At 35.6% G+C, this 21,727-nt stretch overlaps 1 protein-coding gene across 1 annotated transcript in view; it reads left to right on the plus strand.

Annotated features, from left to right (window-relative positions):
• LOC138705729 (fatty acid synthase-like) overlaps window positions 1-21,727 on the plus strand; it is a gene marked incomplete at its 3' end in the record, with an annotated part of 84,824 nt that overhangs the window by 48,863 nt on the left and 14,234 nt on the right. Inside the window, exons 16-20 of the mRNA XM_069834297.1 lie at window positions 677-856; window positions 12,899-13,097; window positions 14,167-14,179; window positions 16,414-16,559; window positions 18,032-18,276. Of these exons, the coding sequence (XP_069690398.1) occupies window positions 677-856; window positions 12,899-13,097; window positions 14,167-14,179; window positions 16,414-16,559; window positions 18,032-18,276 (783 nt within the window). The remainder of the gene's footprint in view (window positions 1-676; window positions 857-12,898; window positions 13,098-14,166; window positions 14,180-16,413; window positions 16,560-18,031; window positions 18,277-21,727) is intronic.

Genomic DNA, 21,727 nt, shown 5'->3' on the forward strand with positions numbered 1-21,727 from the left:
TTTACGTTAAAGTTGTATCCTTTCAGAATTAAACAAACAACAATTCCTGTCTTTCATAAGTATTTTAACTATTTATTTTTATAATCTTGGCCGAGGAAATAAAATCAAATCGAAACATTCCGAGAAAAACTTAGTAAAACAGAGTAAAATGTAGTTGGGGACATAGGGACCGTAGTTACATTTTGACATTTGGAAGTTATTTTTTAATTATAAATTTTTTAATTAATCCTTTTATACTTTGTTTCCAACTAAAACATGTGAGAGTTAGTTAATTAAACGCAAAAGTAATCAGTTAACATTTTCAAAAAACTCCTTAAATCAGCCGGGACATACAGTTTACCCATTTCAGAATATTCACCCAGTTACCAGTTGAAGCACAGATAACTGTAAAGATAACGATAACCGTTGTTTCGGAAACTCATTTTAAGCACGTTAAAACATAGATAACTCTGTATGTACAGGTAACTGTCTTTCAGAAACTGGGCATCAGAGAGGCGAACTTGAAGATAATCTATCACAGTTCTTTAAGTTTATCCACATCTTAGTAGTTCGCAGTCAGCTGATATCCTAACTGTGTTACATGCTTGTTTGTGTGTGGAGGAATCTGTTGATCACACTGGAAGCCAACTGAAGGTTGATGTTTCGCATGACTGACTGTTTGTATTGTTATGAGCAGGCATACTACGCGCTGGTGCTGATAGGGAAGATGAAGAAGGGCGAGTCGTTGCTGGTCCACTCAGGCAGCGGGGCCGTGGGGCAGGCGGCCATCAGACTGGCTCTGCACACGGGCTGCACCGTGTACACCACTGTCAGCTCGCTGCAAAAGCGAGAATACGTCAAACAACTTTTCCCACAGGTAAGAAACAATTGCTACCAGGGTGATAAAATAAAATTAACTGAGACCATTAATGACATTACTTCATGTAATTAATTCATTAGTCCACCATTGTGGAGTAATGGTAAGCGCGTATGGCCGTGAAACGAGCGGGCCCAGGTTCGAATCCTGGTTAGGACAAGTTACCTGGTTTGGGTTTTTCTGGGGTTTTCCCTCAATGAATCGAAGCAGAATTGCTGGGTAACTTTCGGCGTTGGACCTCGGATTCATTTCGCCATCTTAATTCACATAACTTACCATAGCCCAGGTTAGGTTCACAGTGTGGCATGCTGTACTTGTTCAAGAGCACGGCCATTTCGCTACCCAATCATTCACAAAATAGGAATGGTAAGAACAATAAGCCTCAAGCTGCAGTGTAAACCTTCAGGTCCCTCTTCCATACAAGAGAGAGAGATGAATTCATTAGCTTATTATCTTAAGCAGAGGGGAAGGTAAAATTTACTTTCTTCTATAATTGATGCACAATGTCCATTTTTTGTATATAGAACAATCATCGCTTCAGCAATTCAAATTCGATATTACTTTTTGAAAAAAAAAATGGGGCCCTAATTTTAGGAAAACAACAAACAGGATACGGAATTCACTAAAATGAATATGTAATAATAAAGAAAAACTTACTGGCTTTTAAGGAACCCGCAGGTTCATTGCCGCCCTCACATAAGCCCGCCATTGGTCCCTATCCTGATCAAGATTAAGCCAGTCTCTACCATCATATTCCAACTCCTCAAATCCATTTTAATATTATCCTCCCATCTACGTCTCGGCCTTCCCAAAGGTCTTTTTCCCTCCGGCCTCCCAACTAACACTCTTTATGCATTTCTGGATTCGCCCATACGTGCTACATGCCCTGCCCATCTCAAACGACTGGCTTTAATGTTCCTAATTATGTCAGGTGAAGAATACAATGCATGCAGTTCTGTGTTGTGTAACTTTCTCCATTCTCCTGTAACTTCATCCCTCTTAGCCCCAAATATTTTCCTAAGAAGCTTATTCTCAAACACCCTTAATCTCTGTTCCTCTCTCAAAGTGAGAGTCCAAGTTTCAGAACCATACAGAACAACTGGTAATATAACTGTTTTATAAATTCTGACTTTCAGATTTTTTGACAGCAGACTAGATGACAAAAGCTTCTCAACTGAATAATAATAGCCATATCCTATATTTATTCTGCGTTTAATTTCCTCCCGAGTGTCATTTATATTTGTTACTGTTGCTCCAAGATATTTTAATTTTTCCACCTCTTCGAAGGATAAATCTCCAATTTTTATAGATCCATTTCGTACAATATTCTGGTCACGAGATATAATCATATACTTAGTCTTTTCGGGATTTACTTCGAACTCTATCGTTTTAGTTGTAATAATAATAATAATAATAGTAGTAGTAGTAGTAGTAGTAGTAATGTATAAAGCGTCCAATGGGCAGAAGTCCATTCGACTCTAGTCTGTACAAAGTTGAGTCAGCAATACTGATCTCTTGTTACATTCCAATGCATGATAAGTGTCACACTGTTCACTACACTGTACTTTGTAATAAATTGAATATATCTGATGCATTTTTAAAGATCAAAATTTCTATGACATTTTACTTCTAGAAACACGTTCTTTAATACTTCCGCAACATAGTTTTGATATTGGCTTTCAAAAATTTTAAGGTGAAAATTTTAACTTTTAAGAATGAATTTTGAAAGTAAGTCTGTAGAAATATGGAAACATATTTTTCAAATACGACAAAATAACAGAGTTATTTTCCAGAAAAAAGTTTCCTAATAGCGTAAATAATGTGTACACCAAATATCATGCATATAGTATTAATAGTTGCGAAAATATATAACTTTTTGTACAGAATAAAACAAAAAATTAAAGTTAGACGAAATTGCAATCATAGTTTAATGTCATTTAAAAACACTGTGCACCTGAGCTTTAAAAATGACGTCACAGCAGCTGACAAAGCCATAAATACGTAGTATGAAATTTTGTGTAATGTAGTTTTTAGATAATTTATCAGAGACCATTTTAAAGGATTTATATTTTATTAATTTAGAAATCTTCTCACTATTCGTGAGCTGCCACAAGGGACAAAGAGTACTTAACCATATAAATGTTTACAAGTTCAGTGAACCATTAATTTTGTTTTGACAATGAAACTCCTACAAGTACATAGCTGCAAATACATTTTGTGATTGGTGGGAATATACCTAGTTTTAGAGAGGCAAGTGTTACAAAAAAGTAAAGAATGCTAATGAACTTGGTTTCATTTCGAATATAGGTGATGCTTCAGGAGAGCAATTGATCCTTTCAATGCAGCTAAAGTTACAATCGGAATAATACTTTTTTTCACTATATTACCCAATTCCGCCCCTTAATTATTTGCTTACCTGTACTTATTCTTCCCCCCCCCCGCCCACGAACTTTGATTTCATGGGTTTTAATAGTCCAATGTGAAGTTCATTTCATTATATTTATTATGTCTCCATGCTGCTATGATACCCAAGTTGTTTTACACATTGTGCACAGAACACTACCTACACAGATTCAAATTTCCATTAACACTAATATGTACTGATGTGATAAGAAAAATTTTCCACTATGTTTTTTTTCGGAAAATTTTCCGTTTGATCAAATTGTTGCTTTTTTCGCCCCCTCTCTTACGGCCTCAAGAATTGGACTCTTATCACTCACTCAGTGTTCTCATTGGGCTAGGGTTACCATATGTCAGCGTTTATGCGGACAAGTCCGCTTTATGATAATAAAAACAGTCGTGTGTTTACATTTTTGGAAAGCCTCTAATTTGTCCGCATTTTCTCATGTTGAAGTATTATTTATTCATTTTTGTTTCGCTTAGTCTGATGTTGCTGTGAGCTGTGAGAAATGTATTGCAGTGTATATAATTGTTAAACGTGTAGGGTAAGTGCTGTCCAGAAATGCATATAGAGTGTTAGTTGGGAGACCGGAGGAAAAAAGACCTTTAGGGAGGCCGAGACGTAGATGGGAGGATAATATTAAAATGGATTTGAGGGAGGTGGGGTATGATGATAGAGACTGGATTAATCTTGCACAGGATAGGGACCGATGGCGGGCTTATGTGAGGACGGTAATGAACCTCCGGGTTCCTTAAGAGCCATTTGTAAGTAAGTATGTAGGGTAAGTGCTGTTCATCCAGATACATCCTTCATTTCGTTCACTGTAAATAGCAGTGGACTTATCAAGTACTGGTAAGTTATTAAATTTCATGGATGTGTCTTACCATACATTCTGTGAAAAGACTTGTTTTATGGAAATTTAACTTAAGACATTTTACATGCAAGCGTATGTTTGTCTATTTCTACAGTAACAAGGAATTGTTAAAGAGAATTAGATCTAGATACAGAAGTTGCGAAAGGGATATAAATAACGAAATTGGTACAAGGAGTTCGTTGGTGAAAGGAATGTATCAGCATTTTCACATTTCAGAATATGGTAACCCTACATTAGACACCATCTTATCAAACGAAAGTCGTACCAGTACCTAATTCTTCTAACCTTTAATGGCTGTATCAATACAGACTGAATTTGTTATTCCCAAGAAACTAGTTTGATTAATTAATATGTGTCTCAGTGAAACGTACAGCAGAGTTCGTATAGGTCAGTTTCTGTCAGATGCTTTTCCAATTCACTGCGGGCTAAAGAAAAGGAGATGCACTATCACCTTTACTTTTTAACTTTGCTCTAGAGTATGCCATTAGGAAAGTACAGGATAAGAGAGAGGGCTTGGAATTGAACGGGTTACATCAGCTGCTTGTCTATGTGGATGACGTGAATATGTTAGGAGAAAATACACAAACGATTAGGGAAAACACGGGAATTTTACTGGAAGCAAGTAAAGAGATAGGTTTGGAAGAAAATCCCGAAAAGACAAAGTATATGATTATGTCTCGTGACGAGAATATTGTACGAAATGGAAATATAAAAATTAGAAATTTATCTTTTGAAGAGGTGGAGAAGTTCAAATATATTGGAGCAACAGTAACAAATATAAATGGCACTCAGGAGGAAATTAAACGCAGAATAAATATGGGAAATGTCTGTTATTATTCGGTTGAGAAACTTTTATCACCCAGTCTGCTGTCAAAAAATGTGAAAGTTAGAATTTATAAAACAGTTATATTACCGGTTGTTCTATATGGTTGTGAAACTTGGACTCTTACTTTGAGAGAGGAACATAGGTTAAGGGTGTTTGAGACTAAGGTGCTTAGGAAAATATTTGGGGCTAAGAGGGATGAAGTTACAGGAGAATGGAGAAAGTTACACAACACAGAACTGCACGCATTGTATTCTTCACCTGACATAATTAGGAACATTAAATCCAGACGTTTGAGATGGGCAGGGCATGTAGCACGTATGGGCGAATCCAGAAATGCATATAGAGTGTTAGTTGGGAGGCCAGAGGGAAAAAGACCTTTAGGGAGGCCGAGACGTAGATGGGAAGATAATATTAAAATGTATTTGAGGGAGGTGGGATATGATGGTAGAGACTGGATTAATCTTGCTCAGGATAGGGACCAATGGCGGGCTCATGTGAGGGCGGCAATGAACGTCCAGGTTCCTTAAAAGCCAGTAAGTAAGTATCAATTCTGTTTCCAAAACAGTGCTATTGTTACGTTGTTTTGCCACAATATTGATACTGATTAAGGAACAAACATTTTCTGAGAACTTTAGTGAACTAATCTAAGATTGGGTGAGAAAACTGTTTCGTGTAGCCAATTTCTAGGTAACATTTATTTAATTAAATACCTTTATTTTGTGGTATTATGCAATGCAAAAAGAATATGTAGCCTATTATGTAAATTGTGGTTATTTGAATAGCAGTTAATTCATCCACCGAGTAGAAGAAGAGGTGGGTACGATAAATTATAAAACTTAGCAATGCTAGGCCCAATTGTATAAAACTCCCTGACTAAAGATCAACTTTGATCGAAGATTGGATTTAACCGAAGATCGAAAAGTAAATGGAGTTCAGACACTTCTTCTATTGTATAAAACTTTTCTGCGATCAAATTACCTTGGTTCAAATGCAATCTAAGTTCACGTGAAAAGGATTTGGCAACATCGCATAAACATGTGAAATACGTAATGCGCGGACCATGTTATACAGGTTTGTTCAGTGTTGCCAATCTAGCGATTTTAACTCTTTTTCAACAACAATTTCTTTTAACTTTTAAATTGCTTAAATAGGGATTTAGTGACCCTTTTAGCACCCCATAGTGACAAAATTTAATCTTTCTTTGTTGATAATGAGAAATCTAGCGACTTTACAACTACTTTTTCGCGACTTTCCGTATTACACTCTGTTGGAGACACTGGTTTTTTTTTTTTTTTTTTTTTTTGCAATGTAAATAATGGCGGACAATAAGAAGAAGGTTGACTGTTCTCCAAGTTATCATGTTATGGTGTTTGATACTGCTAAACATAATAAAGCTTTATAAAATGACAATTTTCGTTTAGTAATACAGTTAATTGAACATTTATGAATGTACCTGTCATATCCATTAATAATTAATGGTTGTTATAAACATAATATAATTATAGGTTATGTTATTTGATACTGCTGAACACGATAGAGCCTTATAAAATATAAGAATGTTTGTGTATTAAGGCAAGAAATTGAAAGAAATATATATAAATGTACCTAACATATCTATTAATATTAATAATAATGGATATTTTATTTGCACAATCTGTCACTCGTATATTTCAAACAGGAAAGAAATAACTGAACTTGGATCATCTAACTTAATCGGAGAAATTTCTTCAGTCAAAGTTGACTAGTTTGAGACAAATTAATCTCAGATTAGACTTTATACAACACAAAATTTCAAGTTCAGCTGAAACAAGGATCAATTTAACCTCTGATCTAAGATTAAATGGTTTATACAATCGGGCCCTAGTAATTTATGAGGGGCAGTGAAATGAAAATGGGTCATCATGTGTATATATCTCACGGCAGGCAAGTGGAATTTGATTGCTGACCTGACATCTGGTGTCGACTTGCAAAAGCACAGTTACAACCTCTGTTTACACACTGGAAATCTTATCTTTTTTAAGTGAATAACAGGCACTTTTCCACAACCTCCGACTTCTTAACATCTACATTAATGTCTCCATGCCCAATTGTTTCGACAGCTGGACATGAACAATACTTGTGCATTATTATTTGAATTTACACTAAATATTTTTTTTTAATCCAATGCCACCAGGTTGTCTTTTCGACATTTCTGGTCTTCTCTCCTGGCCGTGGCTTAGTTGTAACCCACTTCTGAGGTTGGAGCGCCTGGAAGGCGGAGTTACATTACCCCGATGATGTGATAGGATGATTATGATAATGTGGTGCCAGGAGAGGTCTTAAATCTAAACTTAATGTAAATTCCAGACCATGGACGAACACAGGAATAATCCCCTTTAAGGAAAAATTCCTGTGCTCTAACCGGGAAAAGGGAGAAAACATATTTGTTTTGGTACTTCATCAATAAATTGCTGAATGTAGAAAAAAAAAACACACACACTGGAAGTGAGGTTAGAGATACGTGTGTTCGTCCAACATCACTGGAGGCAGGTAAAGAAGAAGAGCGAGGTATAGTGCGATTTTTGACTGCTGAAGGAGTAGAAAGACGAGATATCCATTGTTACAGCAAATACAACATTTCATGTTTGCTTGTACTGGAATGTCACAAGAGATTCCAAGAGGGACACGTGCCGATGCTCGTCCAGGACAGGCTCATCCTACTGTTATTGCTGAGGTTGATAGTCTTATATGGGGAAATCGATGAATCACTGTGGAAGGACTTCGTCGTTTGGTGGGAATAAGTCACTGTTCCATACACATCATTGCTACGAAGCACTTGCAGTACCAGGAAATCTGCGCACAATGAGTTCCACATCAGTTAACGGATGAACAAAAAAACAAACAGAATGGCTGCTTCACTGGGTCACTTGCAACGATACCACAAGGAAGAGTGTGCATTTCTGTCCCGTATTATCACTGGGAATGAATCGTGGTGTCACCATTTTGAACTGAAGAGCAAATGGCAGAGCCGACAATGGAAACACATGGATTCTCCCCACCGAAAAAGTCCAAAGCAATACACACAAGTTCCGGCAATGTCATGTTGATATAATAAGAAAGAAGTGCGCACAAACGTGCAATTTAGTTTCGTATGAGTTAATTCTCTTTACTATATTCCACCAGTGACTTCGTTCTATTCACATATTTACTAAAATGATATTTTGGACACACTTCGTTGCACAGTTTGCACACGCATTCGGGGGAAGGTTCGTGGTACTCTGATCTTCTGCACAGTTTGTGTGAACTGCTAGCCTTGTTATGGCGCTTCGTAACTTGTTGTTCGGCCCTGTCCAGTTGTGGTTGATCATCGCTTCCGTTCCATAGAATTCACTTTCTATTTCCGCCTTCTTCTCTTGCATGACCGTAAGTAGTCGAAGTTCTGCTGCGGTAGATGGCAGCATGAGTCTGCTTCGTAGTTCCTCTATCAGGAAGGGTTCTCGCGCGAGTTCGTACGCCATTCTGGTGGTGCATATTTTGAGATTCCCAATGCTGCTTTTAAGAACCTTGCTTTGACGTTCTCCATGGTCTTGAGGTCACTGTAGTTTAGCCGGGTCCATGTGATGTCCAGTCCATATGACAGTATAGGGAGTATCTTGGCATAGAAAAGCTGCATGGCTGTTGAGAGTGCTAGTTGGGTAATGTCTGTTACTTCGTGGATAGCTATTACTGCGGCCGTTGCTCGTTCTTGAGTGTGGATTCTGAAGGATTTTGCTGTCGTCTGTATCGTTACACCAAGGTATTTAAATGCCTTTGTAATTTGCAGGGGTCGATTTTGTATCCAGATTGTGTCACTTTTTGCTATTCTTCCTCCCTTTCTGAACACCATTTGTACAGTTTTTGACTGGTTTATGAGCAGACCGTTTTCGTCAGCCCAAGCTGAAAGGTTGTTCAAAAGTCATGTTGATATTCTTCTTCAATTCTAGGAATTCTTTGCTTGTTGAATTTCTCGAGCATGGGGCCACAATCAGTGCACAGCGTTATGAAGAAACTTTATAAAAGCTGAGACGCGTCATAAGGTCAAAATGCCCTGGAATGCTATTGAACGGCGTTATCCTTCTTCATGATAATGCCAACCCACACACTGCCAACTCCGTGAGGAATACGATTCAGAGATTTGGTTGGGAAACGCTTTAACACCCCCCTACAGTCCAGATCTCTCCTCATGCGATTTTCACATTTTTGGAGAGCTGAAGAAAGACATTCTTGGACTCCGTTTTGCATCGGATGAAGACTTGTGTGACTGGGTAAAGAACTAGTTCAGTAGATAGCCTACAGGCTTTTTCAAGAATGGGATTGATCATCTTGTCTCGCAGTGGCATAAATGTATAAACAGTTTTGGAGATTACTTTTGAGGTAGGGTAATAAATGTTCTATTATAGCCTATGTTTTGGCATCTGACTCGTTTTCATTTGACTGCCCTTCTTAAATAAAAATAGCTTACTAAGAGAAAACTTTTCAGGAAAAATTAATAATATCAGTACAATAATAATAAAATTTAAAAAAACGTAAGTAAAATAAAGTTTATATTATTTTAATGTACCGAAGTACATATGATATTTCCATGCAGATATTCTGCGTCATCATATGATGAAAGAGTAATGGAACGGAGAAAAATTCTCTCCGGCGCCGGGATTTGAACCCGGGTTTTCAGCTCTATGTGCTGATGCTTTATCCACTAAGCCACACAGGATACCACCCTGGCGTCGGACAGAATTGTCTCTGATTAAGTTCCAACTCTTGGGTTCCCTCTAGTGGCCTCCCTCTGCACTACGTCATAGATGTCTATGAACGTAGGACCGAAGTCCACACATGTGCTGAGGTGTCAGGGTGGTATCCGGTGTGGCTTAGTGGATAAAGCATCAGCACATAGAGCTGAAAACCTGGGCTCAAATCCCGGCGCCGGAGGGAATTTTTCTCCGTTCCATTACTCTTTCATCGTATGATGACGCAGAATATCTGCATGGAAATATCATATGTACTTCGGTACATTAAAATAATATATATGATATGCGTAAATCACTTCGTGATTTAAGACGGCGCTTATTCCGTTGGATCCCAGCCAACTAGTCACTCATAACGAGTGCACCTCAGCACATGTGTGGACTTCGGTCCTACGTTCATAGACATCTATGACGTAGTGCAGAGGGCAGCCACTAGAGGGAACCCAAGAGTTGGAACTTAATCAGAGACAATTCTGTCCGACACCGGGGTGGTATCCGGTGTGGCTAAGTGGATAAAGCATCAGCACGTAGAGCTGAAAACCCAGGTTCAAATCCCGGCGCCGGAGAGAATTTTTCTCTGTTCCATTACTCTTTCATCGTAAAATAAAATTGCTTAATAATGGAATAATTTCAGGGAAATTTATAAGTACTGTGTATCACTACAATTATAAAACTTTGCAAAATCAATAAACTGAGACAATTGGTAGGTAAGGGGGAAGTTTTCAGGAAAATTTAGTCTAAACCAGAGCTGAGTTATTTCCTGGTACTTCACTTACACACATTCAAGTGTTTAGAGCTCTCCCCTCAGTCACACCAACATAACTTTGGTGACATTACGAAAGTTTCAAGCTAGTGTGCGCTCACTCTATGTCTTGCATCTGTAACATGTTAGGTTAGTTAGGCTTTTTATGTCTTCCATATACAAATCTATGACAGGTTAGGTTAGTTTAGGATTTTATTATGCCTTGCACATACACTGGCTAAATGCTGGTAATTTTTTGTTTTGTGAGATTGTCAGCAGTAAGACAGTGTAATGGCAGATTTTCATTTCCGAAATCACAAGAAGTAACTCACCGATAGTTTCGCCAAAATTTATGTTCATATTAGTACATTATAACTTAGAAAATCTAAGGTAAAAAATTGCTTAATAGGAGAACAATTTTCAGAAAATATATAATTAGGTCCTATAATATATCAATAGACCTACATTATAAAACTTCTAAATTTCAGTAAGCTGAAAAATTTTCTTGCTAAGGGGAAATTTTCAAGAAAATTTATAATTATATCAGTACAATTATAAAACTTAGAAAAAATTAAGCTAAAAGAAATGCTTAATTAGGGGAAAATTTTCAGGAAAATTTATAATTAGGGTATCATTAAAATTACAAAACCTGTCGAAATCAATCAGCTGAATAATTTGCTGAATAAGAAGAAAATGTTATGGAAATTTTGCAATTATATTACTTCACTTATAATACTAGCAAAATCAGTAAGCTAAAAAAAAAAAGTGCTTATTAAGGGAAATTTTTCATCACTACCAATATGGTCAGATGTCACAAAAGAAACAAAACAATTGAAGAAATTCTACGGAAATCTACAGCACTTGGAAAAGCAAGAAAACGTATTTTAAAAAACCTGCTTGAGTCCTCAATACCAGTAAACTGGTAGTCCTCTTGAACTGTAAGTAGTACAATCTTCACATTTGCCTATCCCCTGCCTCTAAACTTGTCTATATTATTGTATTTTGGACATTGTTTATATTCTAAATGAAATGCCTATGTTTTATTAATTTAATTTATTAAACATGTCGTATTATACTAACCAGTGCGGGAGTTAGCCACAAGAAAGTGTGCTATGTGAGTATATTTACATGATTTAATTTTTCTTTGCTGACATAAAATTTGGAATATTTACTTCATATGTTTATCAAGTGACTGCCACCATTACCTACTATAATTCCATTCATTGTAGGTAACATGGCCTGATATATAAATCTGTAAAGGTGTAGTATTTACCCTTATTTCGTTTGTTATAACAAGTGACTATCACCATTAGCTACTATAATTTCATTCATTGTAGCTAACATGGCCTGCTATATAAATATGTAGGCCTAAAGCTATAGTATTTACTTCGTTTATTATAACAAATGACTGTCACCATTACCTACTAGAATTTAATTAATTGTAGAGAACATGGCCTGCTATATAAATCTGTAAAGCTATTTTATTTACTTTGTTTGTTATAACAGGTGACTGTCACCATTACCTACTGTAATTTCATTCATTATTAGTATGTCTAGTAGGTATTCTTTGTTTTATAGGCAAGATTATAAAATTAAATTACCGTAACTTGTATGTTTAACAAAAACTATCTCCATTACCTACTGCAAGTCATTCATTGTAGATAAGTTGGCATACCGGTACTAAATGAATTTATAAAGGTGTAGTATTTACTTCATTTGTCATAACAAGTGACTATCACAAATACATATTATAGTTTCGAACAGTAGGTAGGTAACGTGGCGTACTGAATATTTGATCTATAAAGCTGTAGTATTTACGAATGATGGCAATACCAATAAGATGTTGTTGCTTCAATGTAAGCACAGATATATTTAGCCGTTCTCTGTGGGATTTCAAGTGTTAGTTGCTTTAATATAAATAGGTAGGCCTATTTTGCGAACAAGAAATGCGTTTGTGCTAATGTCTCTAAACAATGGGCGATACTTCCAATGGTCCATGGAGTGGTGTTTCATTGCACAAAGTCCTGGCTTCTTATCATATCAACTTAAGTCTTTATTGCAGTGGAAATTTATCAAATAGCATTACAGTTTGCGTGTTTGTGTATTGCTGTGATTCCGAAAATAGGTACAGTACTTATATTCGTTTATTGCGTAAAAGTTAAAGGAATCAAACACATGATAAACAATTTCATGAGAAAAGTAGTGATCATGTATTTTAGCAATATCTGTCTGAGGAAAAATTTTAAATAAAATGTGATGAAAATGGAATAGGTAAATCACAAAATCTCAATGAAACATTGGCTTAAAATGAGACCTCTTGATAATGTTTCATGCAAGGTTATGCAAGTGCAAATAGCAGGTCTGATTGTAATAATTGTTGGATTGTTGCCTATCTCAGTATTTTTGCTGTAATAATTGTTGTATTATTGTCTGTCCCAGTTGGAGGACAGTAACATCGGCAGCTCACAAGACATCTCCTTCGAGGAGCTCGTGATGTCACGGACAGAGGGTGCTGGTGTGGATCTGGTACTGAACTCTCTGGCTGAGGACAAGCTGCAGGCCTCCCTGAGGTGTGTCGCTCAGCGTGGTCGCTTCCTGGAGCTGGGCAAAGCAGATTTCTTCAGCAACAAAGTGCTAGGTGGGTTTCTTCACTGACACTACAGTAATAATAAAAAATTAATGTCACGAAGATAAGCTAAGGTTAGGAAGTTAATGCATTTGCATGTTTCTTCCAAAGACTGCTGTTGATATACTGATCAATTATCTTTGCAAATCAGATATTTATTATCTAATGCTTCAGAGTAACTTTATTATGCAAATAAATGCATATTTTTATAGTATTTTTAAATATATATTGTATGGTGTACATCACATTTTAATAAAGGTATGTGTATTACGGTATATTAAAATGTTTTCAATGGTGTCAACTCGCACAGAAATGGCAGCAAAAATAGTTTGTTACCATAAAAATATTTCTTTCTACATAAAAGGTTTGACATGTCTGAGCTTTTTGCCCAAAATCCCGTCACACAACTTTAATTGCAGTTATGCATTACTTATGAAAAACTCGGCATCATACTTAATATTTGCGGAAGTAAGTGCAAATATTTCAGTTTTAGAGAATAATGATAGGAACAAAATGTCTATTATACATTTTGGTATATCTCCTTCCATGTTTTTATTTTAAATTATGGAGTATGTTGACCTCCCAGATAATGATGATGATCATTCATTCATTTATTTGTCAGAAATCAGTACTGGTATACAAAGTCTGGATATGACAACATCAGGTTAGATAATATACGCACACACTCATATAATGATTCAAACATGCACAAACAAATTAATAAACAAAGACAAATGAACAGATAGGTTATAAGCAAATAAACAAATACTGACAAACAGAGTATGATGGAAATTAACACATTTATACAAAACAAAAAGAAAAATTAAAATATAAAGAGAAAAACCAAAATATAAAGGGTTACATTTCTAAAATACAAATTTGCATCACACATCATGAATTCTTTCATTCTATTCAGTAACCATCTGTGCACACAGGACTTAAACCTATTTATTGGTACCTTTCTCGCCTCCAATGGTAACTTATTAAATACTGTATGTTGATGCCATTAAAGCAATTATTTGAGCTCACACTCGATCTGAACCTTGTGTAATCCAATTGTTCTTTATTTCTAATGTTAAAGGAATGTATATGATGTAGGTTGATAAAGATCTATATTAGATTTAAGGAAGATCAAAGTTCTGTAAATAATAGACTGTAGGCCTAAACTGACATTACCTTTAACTCTGTAAACAGTTCCTACATGATTCCTTGCTATTTTTGTTGAATGTTATCCTCAGTGCACTTCTTTGTAGTAATAAGATGCTATTGCTTCCTGTTGCAATTCCCCATAAATGAATTTCATAGTTAATATGAGATTCAAATGGTGCAAAGTATGGCCCTACCTGTCTGAGAGTTTCTGTTGAGACCAATGGCCTTACCTTCCTAAAAACAAAAATTACACTTGGCAATTTAGTACCTATACTTTCCTTGTGTTTGTACCATCCTAAAGAAATTGAGAGGGACTGATTGATTGAAGTTCTTCAGAAGGCAAAGTCTATTCTTCCTTGCTGCAGATGTTTACTTCTGTACTCGTTTCAAAAGCACGCTAGTTCGATATTCTGCAAATTACCGGTACTGGACAGACTGTTAGAGTAAGGAAAACATTGTAGAGTAGTTTTAAATTACTAACGATTTTCTCTCTTATCTCTTAATTTGTTTAATTTATTTTCATAACACTTCGTATTTACTACCCTTTTCCATGAAAAAAAAAATGTTAGTGCAAACACTCGTGATGCCCCACTTCGATTACTGTGATATTCTACTTACTGACCTAAGCGTTACTTCGGCGCAGAGACTGCAACGTGTTCATAATATGTGCGTCCGTTTCGTCTGCAATATTCGCCGGGCTGATCACGTAACACCATCCCTCGAAATGTTGTCCTGGCTCCGTCTAGAAGATCGTAGGAAAATCCACTGCCTTTCCCTTCTCTTTCACATATTGCATTTCTCCACTCCTGTCTATCATGCATCTCGTTTTCAAAATTTATCCACCCTTCATAACCTAGACACACGATCACAACACTCCTCAATATTATCCATTCCCTCCCACCGAACATCCTCATATTCATCTTCTTTCACTGTGGCTGTTCTCGGCTTTGGAATTCCCTACCGAGTAATGTCAGGGACTGTCAGACATCCAACCAATTTAAACAATAGGCTAACGAAATATTTTTCTAACAATTCTTGCTGACAATAATAGCTGTTTCAGGTTTCTCAATGTTTAATGATTATATAATTATATCACAGATAAACATCTAAATTATCTCATTATTATTATTATTATTATTATTATTATTATTATTATTATTATTATTATTATTATAACTATTTCTTACCAATGTTTACTATTGTCACACTAACATTACTTATCCAACTTTCATTATTCACTTTCATGTTGTTTTATGGTCTAGATATTAATGTAATAACTATGTAAGCAATTGTATTCAATTAGGATTAGAGTCTGGCTGGGCGGAAGAGAAGGCCTACTGGCCTTAGCTCTGCCAGATTAAATAAATAAATTATTGTTATTATTATTATTATTATTATTATTATTATTATTATATTGCATGCATTTCATTATTTTGTTTGTTGTTACACGAAGTCATTTGTTTTTATTTCAGTACAGCGCCTTAGATGGCATTGTTAATGTAATTTTAAAACTCATTTATCTCATTAAATATCAGTCCTATCAAAATTTTGTATAGAATAAAACTTATCGAAAATTATTTTTAAAGAAACTTTTGTTATGTAATATTTTTCATGAAAATCAATAATAAGCGATATATTTCGATTTATTTAATTCAGGCCCTCTTATAACCCCCCCCCCTTTTAAATAAAGTATTCTGAATTCCATATAGCCTAAAATCTAAGTTACAACGAACTTAATTTATATTCCAATTTTCATATAAATCGGTTCAGCCATTATCGCGTGAAAAGGTAACAAACATACAGACAGACATACAAACAAAAATTTCAAAAAAGCGATTTTCGGTTTCAGGATGGTTAATTATACATGTTAACACCAATTATTTTTGGAAAATCGAAAATTACCAGAAAAATTTTGGCTACAGATTTATTATTAGTATAGATAAACACACTGCCCTTTTATGTATCATCTGTGTATCCCAAGTTGACGGTGTCCTGTATGTGTACTTTCCAAGCTTTAAAAAAATTAGTGTGTTCATATCAATTCATATCAAGTACAGTACCTACTGGATTGCAGGCTTATTTTAGTTGCCAATATTTCTTTTGAAGGTACATATTTATTTGGGAATAAATTCTTGAAGACGATGTACTTGAAATGTTAAGACTCGTGCTATCTTTTCAGATATTTGGCATCCCCGAAGCACATGGGCAAAGTGTTGATTCGTATTAGACCTGAGGAAAACAAGAAACAAGTTCTGCCTCTTCCAAAGATGATTCCAGCTCGTCCGCGATTTTACTGCAATCCTGAGAACAGCTACGTCATTTCCGGTACAGTCAATATTAGGGTGTTGTTCAACGAGTTAGAATTTCATTTTAGACTAATTTAATTTAGTATGTTACCATTTTTAAATATGTACATTCATTAACGTTTTATCTCACATTTTATATTTTATATTTAATACAATATGGTTAATGTAACCCATTGCACATCATATAACAGTGCAATAGAGGTAACAGTGATCTGAAGATGGTTTACAAAACGGAAAACGTTCATCAAGTAGAATGAAATAAAAATATCACATTATTATATAAGATAAATTTATGACGGACTTAGAGAAAATAAAGAAAATATAATCTTCATCTTACGATGTTGGATGACGTATATACGTCCGTTGATGTGACATATTAATGAATTTAAATACTTTATTGTCACAATCATGCCATGGTATGAAAGATTGTGACAATAAAGTATTTAAATTCATTAATATGTCACATCAACGGATGTATATACGTCATCCAACATCGTAAGATGAAGATTACATTTGTAAAGTTTCTTTCCACCCTTAATCAGAGCTGACTAGATCAGACGCTATGGACAGTACTCTATAACAGAGTCGCCAGTATGAAAGGATGATTCTGAGCCTTTAGCATGAGACGAACTCGATAGCTCAGTGGTACAGGAAGTCGCAGGTTCGAATCCCGCTCAAGGTTGTGAAATTTTTCTTTCATACCATGGCATGATTGTGACAATAAAGTATTTAAATTCACAAAGAAAATATTGTTAAATTAATAAAACTTATCGGAACAAAAATGGATATTAAAAATATATATATATTTGGGGCTAAAAGAGATGAAGTTATAGGAGAATGTAGAAAGTTACATAACTCAGAACTGCACGCATTGTATTCTTCACCTGACATAATTAGGAACGTTAAATCCAGACGTTTAGATGGGCAGGGCATGTAGCACGTATGGGCGAATCCAGAAATGCATATAGAGTGTTAGTTGGAAGACCTGAGGGGAAAAGATCTTTGGGGAGGCTGAGACGTAGATGGGAGGATAATATTAAAATGTATTTGAGGGAGGTGGGATATGATGGTAGAGACTGGATTAATCTTGCTCAGGATAGGGACCAATGGCGGGCTTATGTGAGGGCGGCAATGAACCTCTGGGTTCCTTAAAAGTCATTTGTAAATAAGTAAATATTATTTGTAAAATTGCAAAAGAAACATTAAATTGGTTTGAACGTTTATTAAGACTACAGTAAAGCATATGGCCACAATCCATTATTAATGAAAGTCATGAGGGAAATGGAAAAAATAGAAAAGCAAAGAATACATTGGCAGCATATGCATTGGAAGAGAACTCTGAGCTGTATAACTTGAGTTGTGAAGTTTCTTGTCTGTTTCATGTGTGCTGTGTTTATGTTTATTTCATATTCCTTGTCTGTTATTATAAATGTGCATGTATAGATTAGGTTTGTGTGCACAGTCAAGTTTTAATGCCACACATGGTTGCAGGCGGTATTGGAGTTTTCGGAGTGGAGCTGGCAGACTGGCTCGTGCAGCAAGGAGCTCGAAAGCTGGTGCTGACATCTGACTTGGAGCTGACTAGTTACCACAATTGGCGCATTGGAATCTGGCGCAGCCAGGGCGCCTCTGTTGTCAGCTGCACAGCAGACACTACGTCCAAGAGTGCCGTTATGGCTGTGCTGTCCAAGGCGAATGATCTGGGCCCTGTGGACGCCATATTCTGCCTGCCAAAAGTGAGTGCAACTGAACACGTGCCAGTGGCCGCAAGACATTCTTCTCAAGCAGAAGTAGTGCACCTGGTCCTGTCACTTTGCTGTGGCCTCACCTAACCCACTCTTATCTTTTATTTATTACTAACGGAGAAAAATTCGCTCCAGTGCTGGGGATAGAACCGAGGATCCCCAATGTATACGTGCTACATGCCATGCCAATAATAATACTGTAATAATAATAATAATAATAATAATAATAATAATAATGATAATTGTTGTTATTTATGTTCATATACAAATTTATTAGTAGCTGTTCAAACTAACTGGGGGTGCTGGGTTCGATCCCCAGTCCCGGAGCAAATTTTTCTCCGTTGTTAATAAATAATAACCACAACAGAGAATCCTGTGTGATCAAAAATTAATAATAGCATCACATAATGTTTGCTGTCAAACTTGGAAACTCTCACTTTGAGAGAGGAAGAGATTAAGGGTATTTGAGAATAAGGCTCTTAGGAAAATATTTGGGGGCTAAGAGGGATGAAGTTACAGGAGAATGGAGAAAGTTACACAACGCAGAACTGCACGCATTGTATTCTTCACCTGACATAATTAGGAACATTAAATCCATACATTTGAGATGGGCAGGGCATGTAGCACGTATGGGCGAATCCAGAAATGCATATAGAGTGTTAGTTGGGAGGCCAGAGGAAAAAAGACTTTGGGAAGGCCGAGACTAGATGGGAGGATAATATTAAAATGTATTTGAGGGAGGTGGGATATGATGGTAGAGACTGGATTAATCTTGCTCAGGATAGGGACCGATGGCGGGCTTATGTGAGGGCGGCAATGAACCTTCGGGTTCCTTAAAAGCCAGTAAGTAAGTAAGTAATAATAATAATAATAATAATGTTGATGATAATTTTAGTTATTTATGTTCATATACACATATATTAGTAGCTGTTCAAACTAACTGAGGGTCTTGGGTTCGATTCCCAGTCCCGGAGCAAATTTTTCTCCATTGTTAATAAATAATAACCACAACAGAGAATTTTGTTTGATCAAAAATTAATAATAGCATCACATAATTTTAATTGTCTAACAGTAGGCTACATAATCATTAAGTCTCTCATATGAGGGCGCTTCTATGTGATGACAATATGTCAAACAAAGAGAAAAACCCTTGTTATTCATTTCATATATTTTTGCTATTATATTAAATCTATATGTTATAATTTTTAAATATAGGTATTATATCCCGAAATTAATAGGTTAATACTGGTTCCTATCCAATGTCTTCATATAATTCTTACGGAAAAGTAGACTCATCTGGAACTTTGCAACCACTGATTTATTGAAAGAAATTGTAGAAAACGTGTCCTTCAGCATATTCCACGACATATTTGCTGGTACAAATACCTCACACCTACACATATTAAAAATATCCACTGTAGAACTGTTAGAAATTATAATATATTTGCGACTTCATTTTTGTGCGTGGCAGACTTGTGTTCCTAAAAATGTGACTTTTTGTCACAACTGAATTGTTTTTTACAAACTTGATGAATGGCTACTTCACTTATTATCTGTTGAAAATTGGGGATTGTTAATCCATTGTCAAAAATATGTTTATGAGATATTAATTTTATGCATATTGCAGCAAGAAAAACTTGGAAACATCCTCTGTATATAGATATATAATAATTGTTTTCTTTCCATAAGTCTACACGTCTCTGTACATTGTATTGTATTGTATTGAATTGTATTTATTTATTCCCTGTACAATCTATTACAGATTATAGGTTCGTCATTAGATACAAACATAAAATACAAACGCAAAAAACACACACACACACACACACAGACAGACACCACGATAAGATTTCTAGTATGAATTTAATTTTAACACTCTTTAGTTTTCCAAAGAATAGTACCGTAAAACTACCAAAAGACACAATAAATAACAAGATATATAATACATTTTCAGTTTACAAGACATTAAATAAATAGATTAACATAGATTAGGTAAAAACAAGAGATTACATTAAACATGTTTTATCATCTGAGGGGATTTATTTGGAGAGCGATTGAACCTTTACGAGCCAAGAGACTTCATGTTAGTTCTGTACATTTATTATTAATATTGTTTGGAGAAAAATTATGTGCAATAGTAATGAAGATAGGTATTTTACTTTATTGCTTTAATGTAAGAAATCATTAATTGTGAATGGCATCGACTGGAGCAAAATAGTTTTGACCCTGGTTTTGAAACCTTCATCATTTAGATGTTTAATATCCCCAGGTATCCTGTAATATAATGAGATACCTGTATGATACATGTCACAATCTGTCTGTCCTTCCTTATTTCTCATTTCTTTTTTCGTTTTTTGTTTTTTTGTTTTTATTGCTATCTCGTTTTTAGTTATTTCTATTCCTTTTTATCGGTATTTTTCTTTTTGTCCACTTCGTATTTGCTTAAGTATGTATTTATTTATCCTTTCAGATATATTATCTGTTGCTTATCCTTTATTTATTGTTTCACTTTCACTTATTCTCTCTGTTTTGATTTATTTACTGTCTATTTCCTCTCTTTCTATTTCTTCCTATCTTTCTTTCTTCATTTCTTTCTTGTTTCCATTTCACTTATTTAGTTTGTTTTGATTTATTTACTATCTGATATCTTCCTTTCTTTGCTTCTGTACTTTCTTTATTTCTCTCTAAGTTCTCTCTTTTTATTTCTTTCTATGTTCTCCTCCTCTTTTTCTTTCCCTCTATGTTCTCCTCCTCTTTTTCTTTCCCTCTATGTTCTCCTCCTCTTTTTCTTCCTCTCTATGTTCTCCTTCTCTTTTTCTTTCTCTCTATGTTCTCCTCCTCTTTTTCTTTCTCTCTATGTTCTCCTCCTCTTTTTCATTCCCTCTGTTCTCCTCCTCTTTTTCTTTCCCTCTATGTTCTCCTCCTCTTTTTCTTTCTCTCTATGTTCTCCTCCTCTTTTTCTTTCCCTCTATGTTCTCCTCCTCTTTTTCTTTCCCTCTATGTTCTCCTCCTCTTTTTCTTTCTCTCTATGTTCTCCTCCTCTTCTTCTTTCCCTCTATGTTCTCCTCCTCTTTTTCTTTCTCTCTATGTTCTCCTCCTCTTTTTCTTTCCCTCTATGTTCTCCTCCTCTTTTTCTTCCCCTTTATGTTCTCCTCCTCTTTTTCTTTCTTTCTATGTTCTCCTCCTCTTTTTCTTTCCCTCTATGTTCTCCTAATTTTCTTTCTCTCTATGTTCTCCTCCTCTTTTTCTTTCCCTCTATGTTTTCCTCCTCTTTTTCTTTCTCTCTATGTTCTCCTCCTCTTTTTCTTTCCCTCTATGTTCTCCTCCTCTTTTTCTTTCTCTCTATGTTCTCCTTCTCTTTTTCTTTCCCTCTATGTTCTCCTCCTCTTTTTCTTTCCCTCTATGTTCTCCTCCTCTTTTTCTTTCTTTCTATGTTCTCTTT

Source organism: Periplaneta americana, chromosome 9 (assembly GCF_040183065.1).
Source record: "Periplaneta americana isolate PAMFEO1 chromosome 9, P.americana_PAMFEO1_priV1, whole genome shotgun sequence".
Lineage (NCBI taxonomy): Eukaryota > Metazoa > Arthropoda > Insecta > Blattodea > Blattidae > Periplaneta > Periplaneta americana.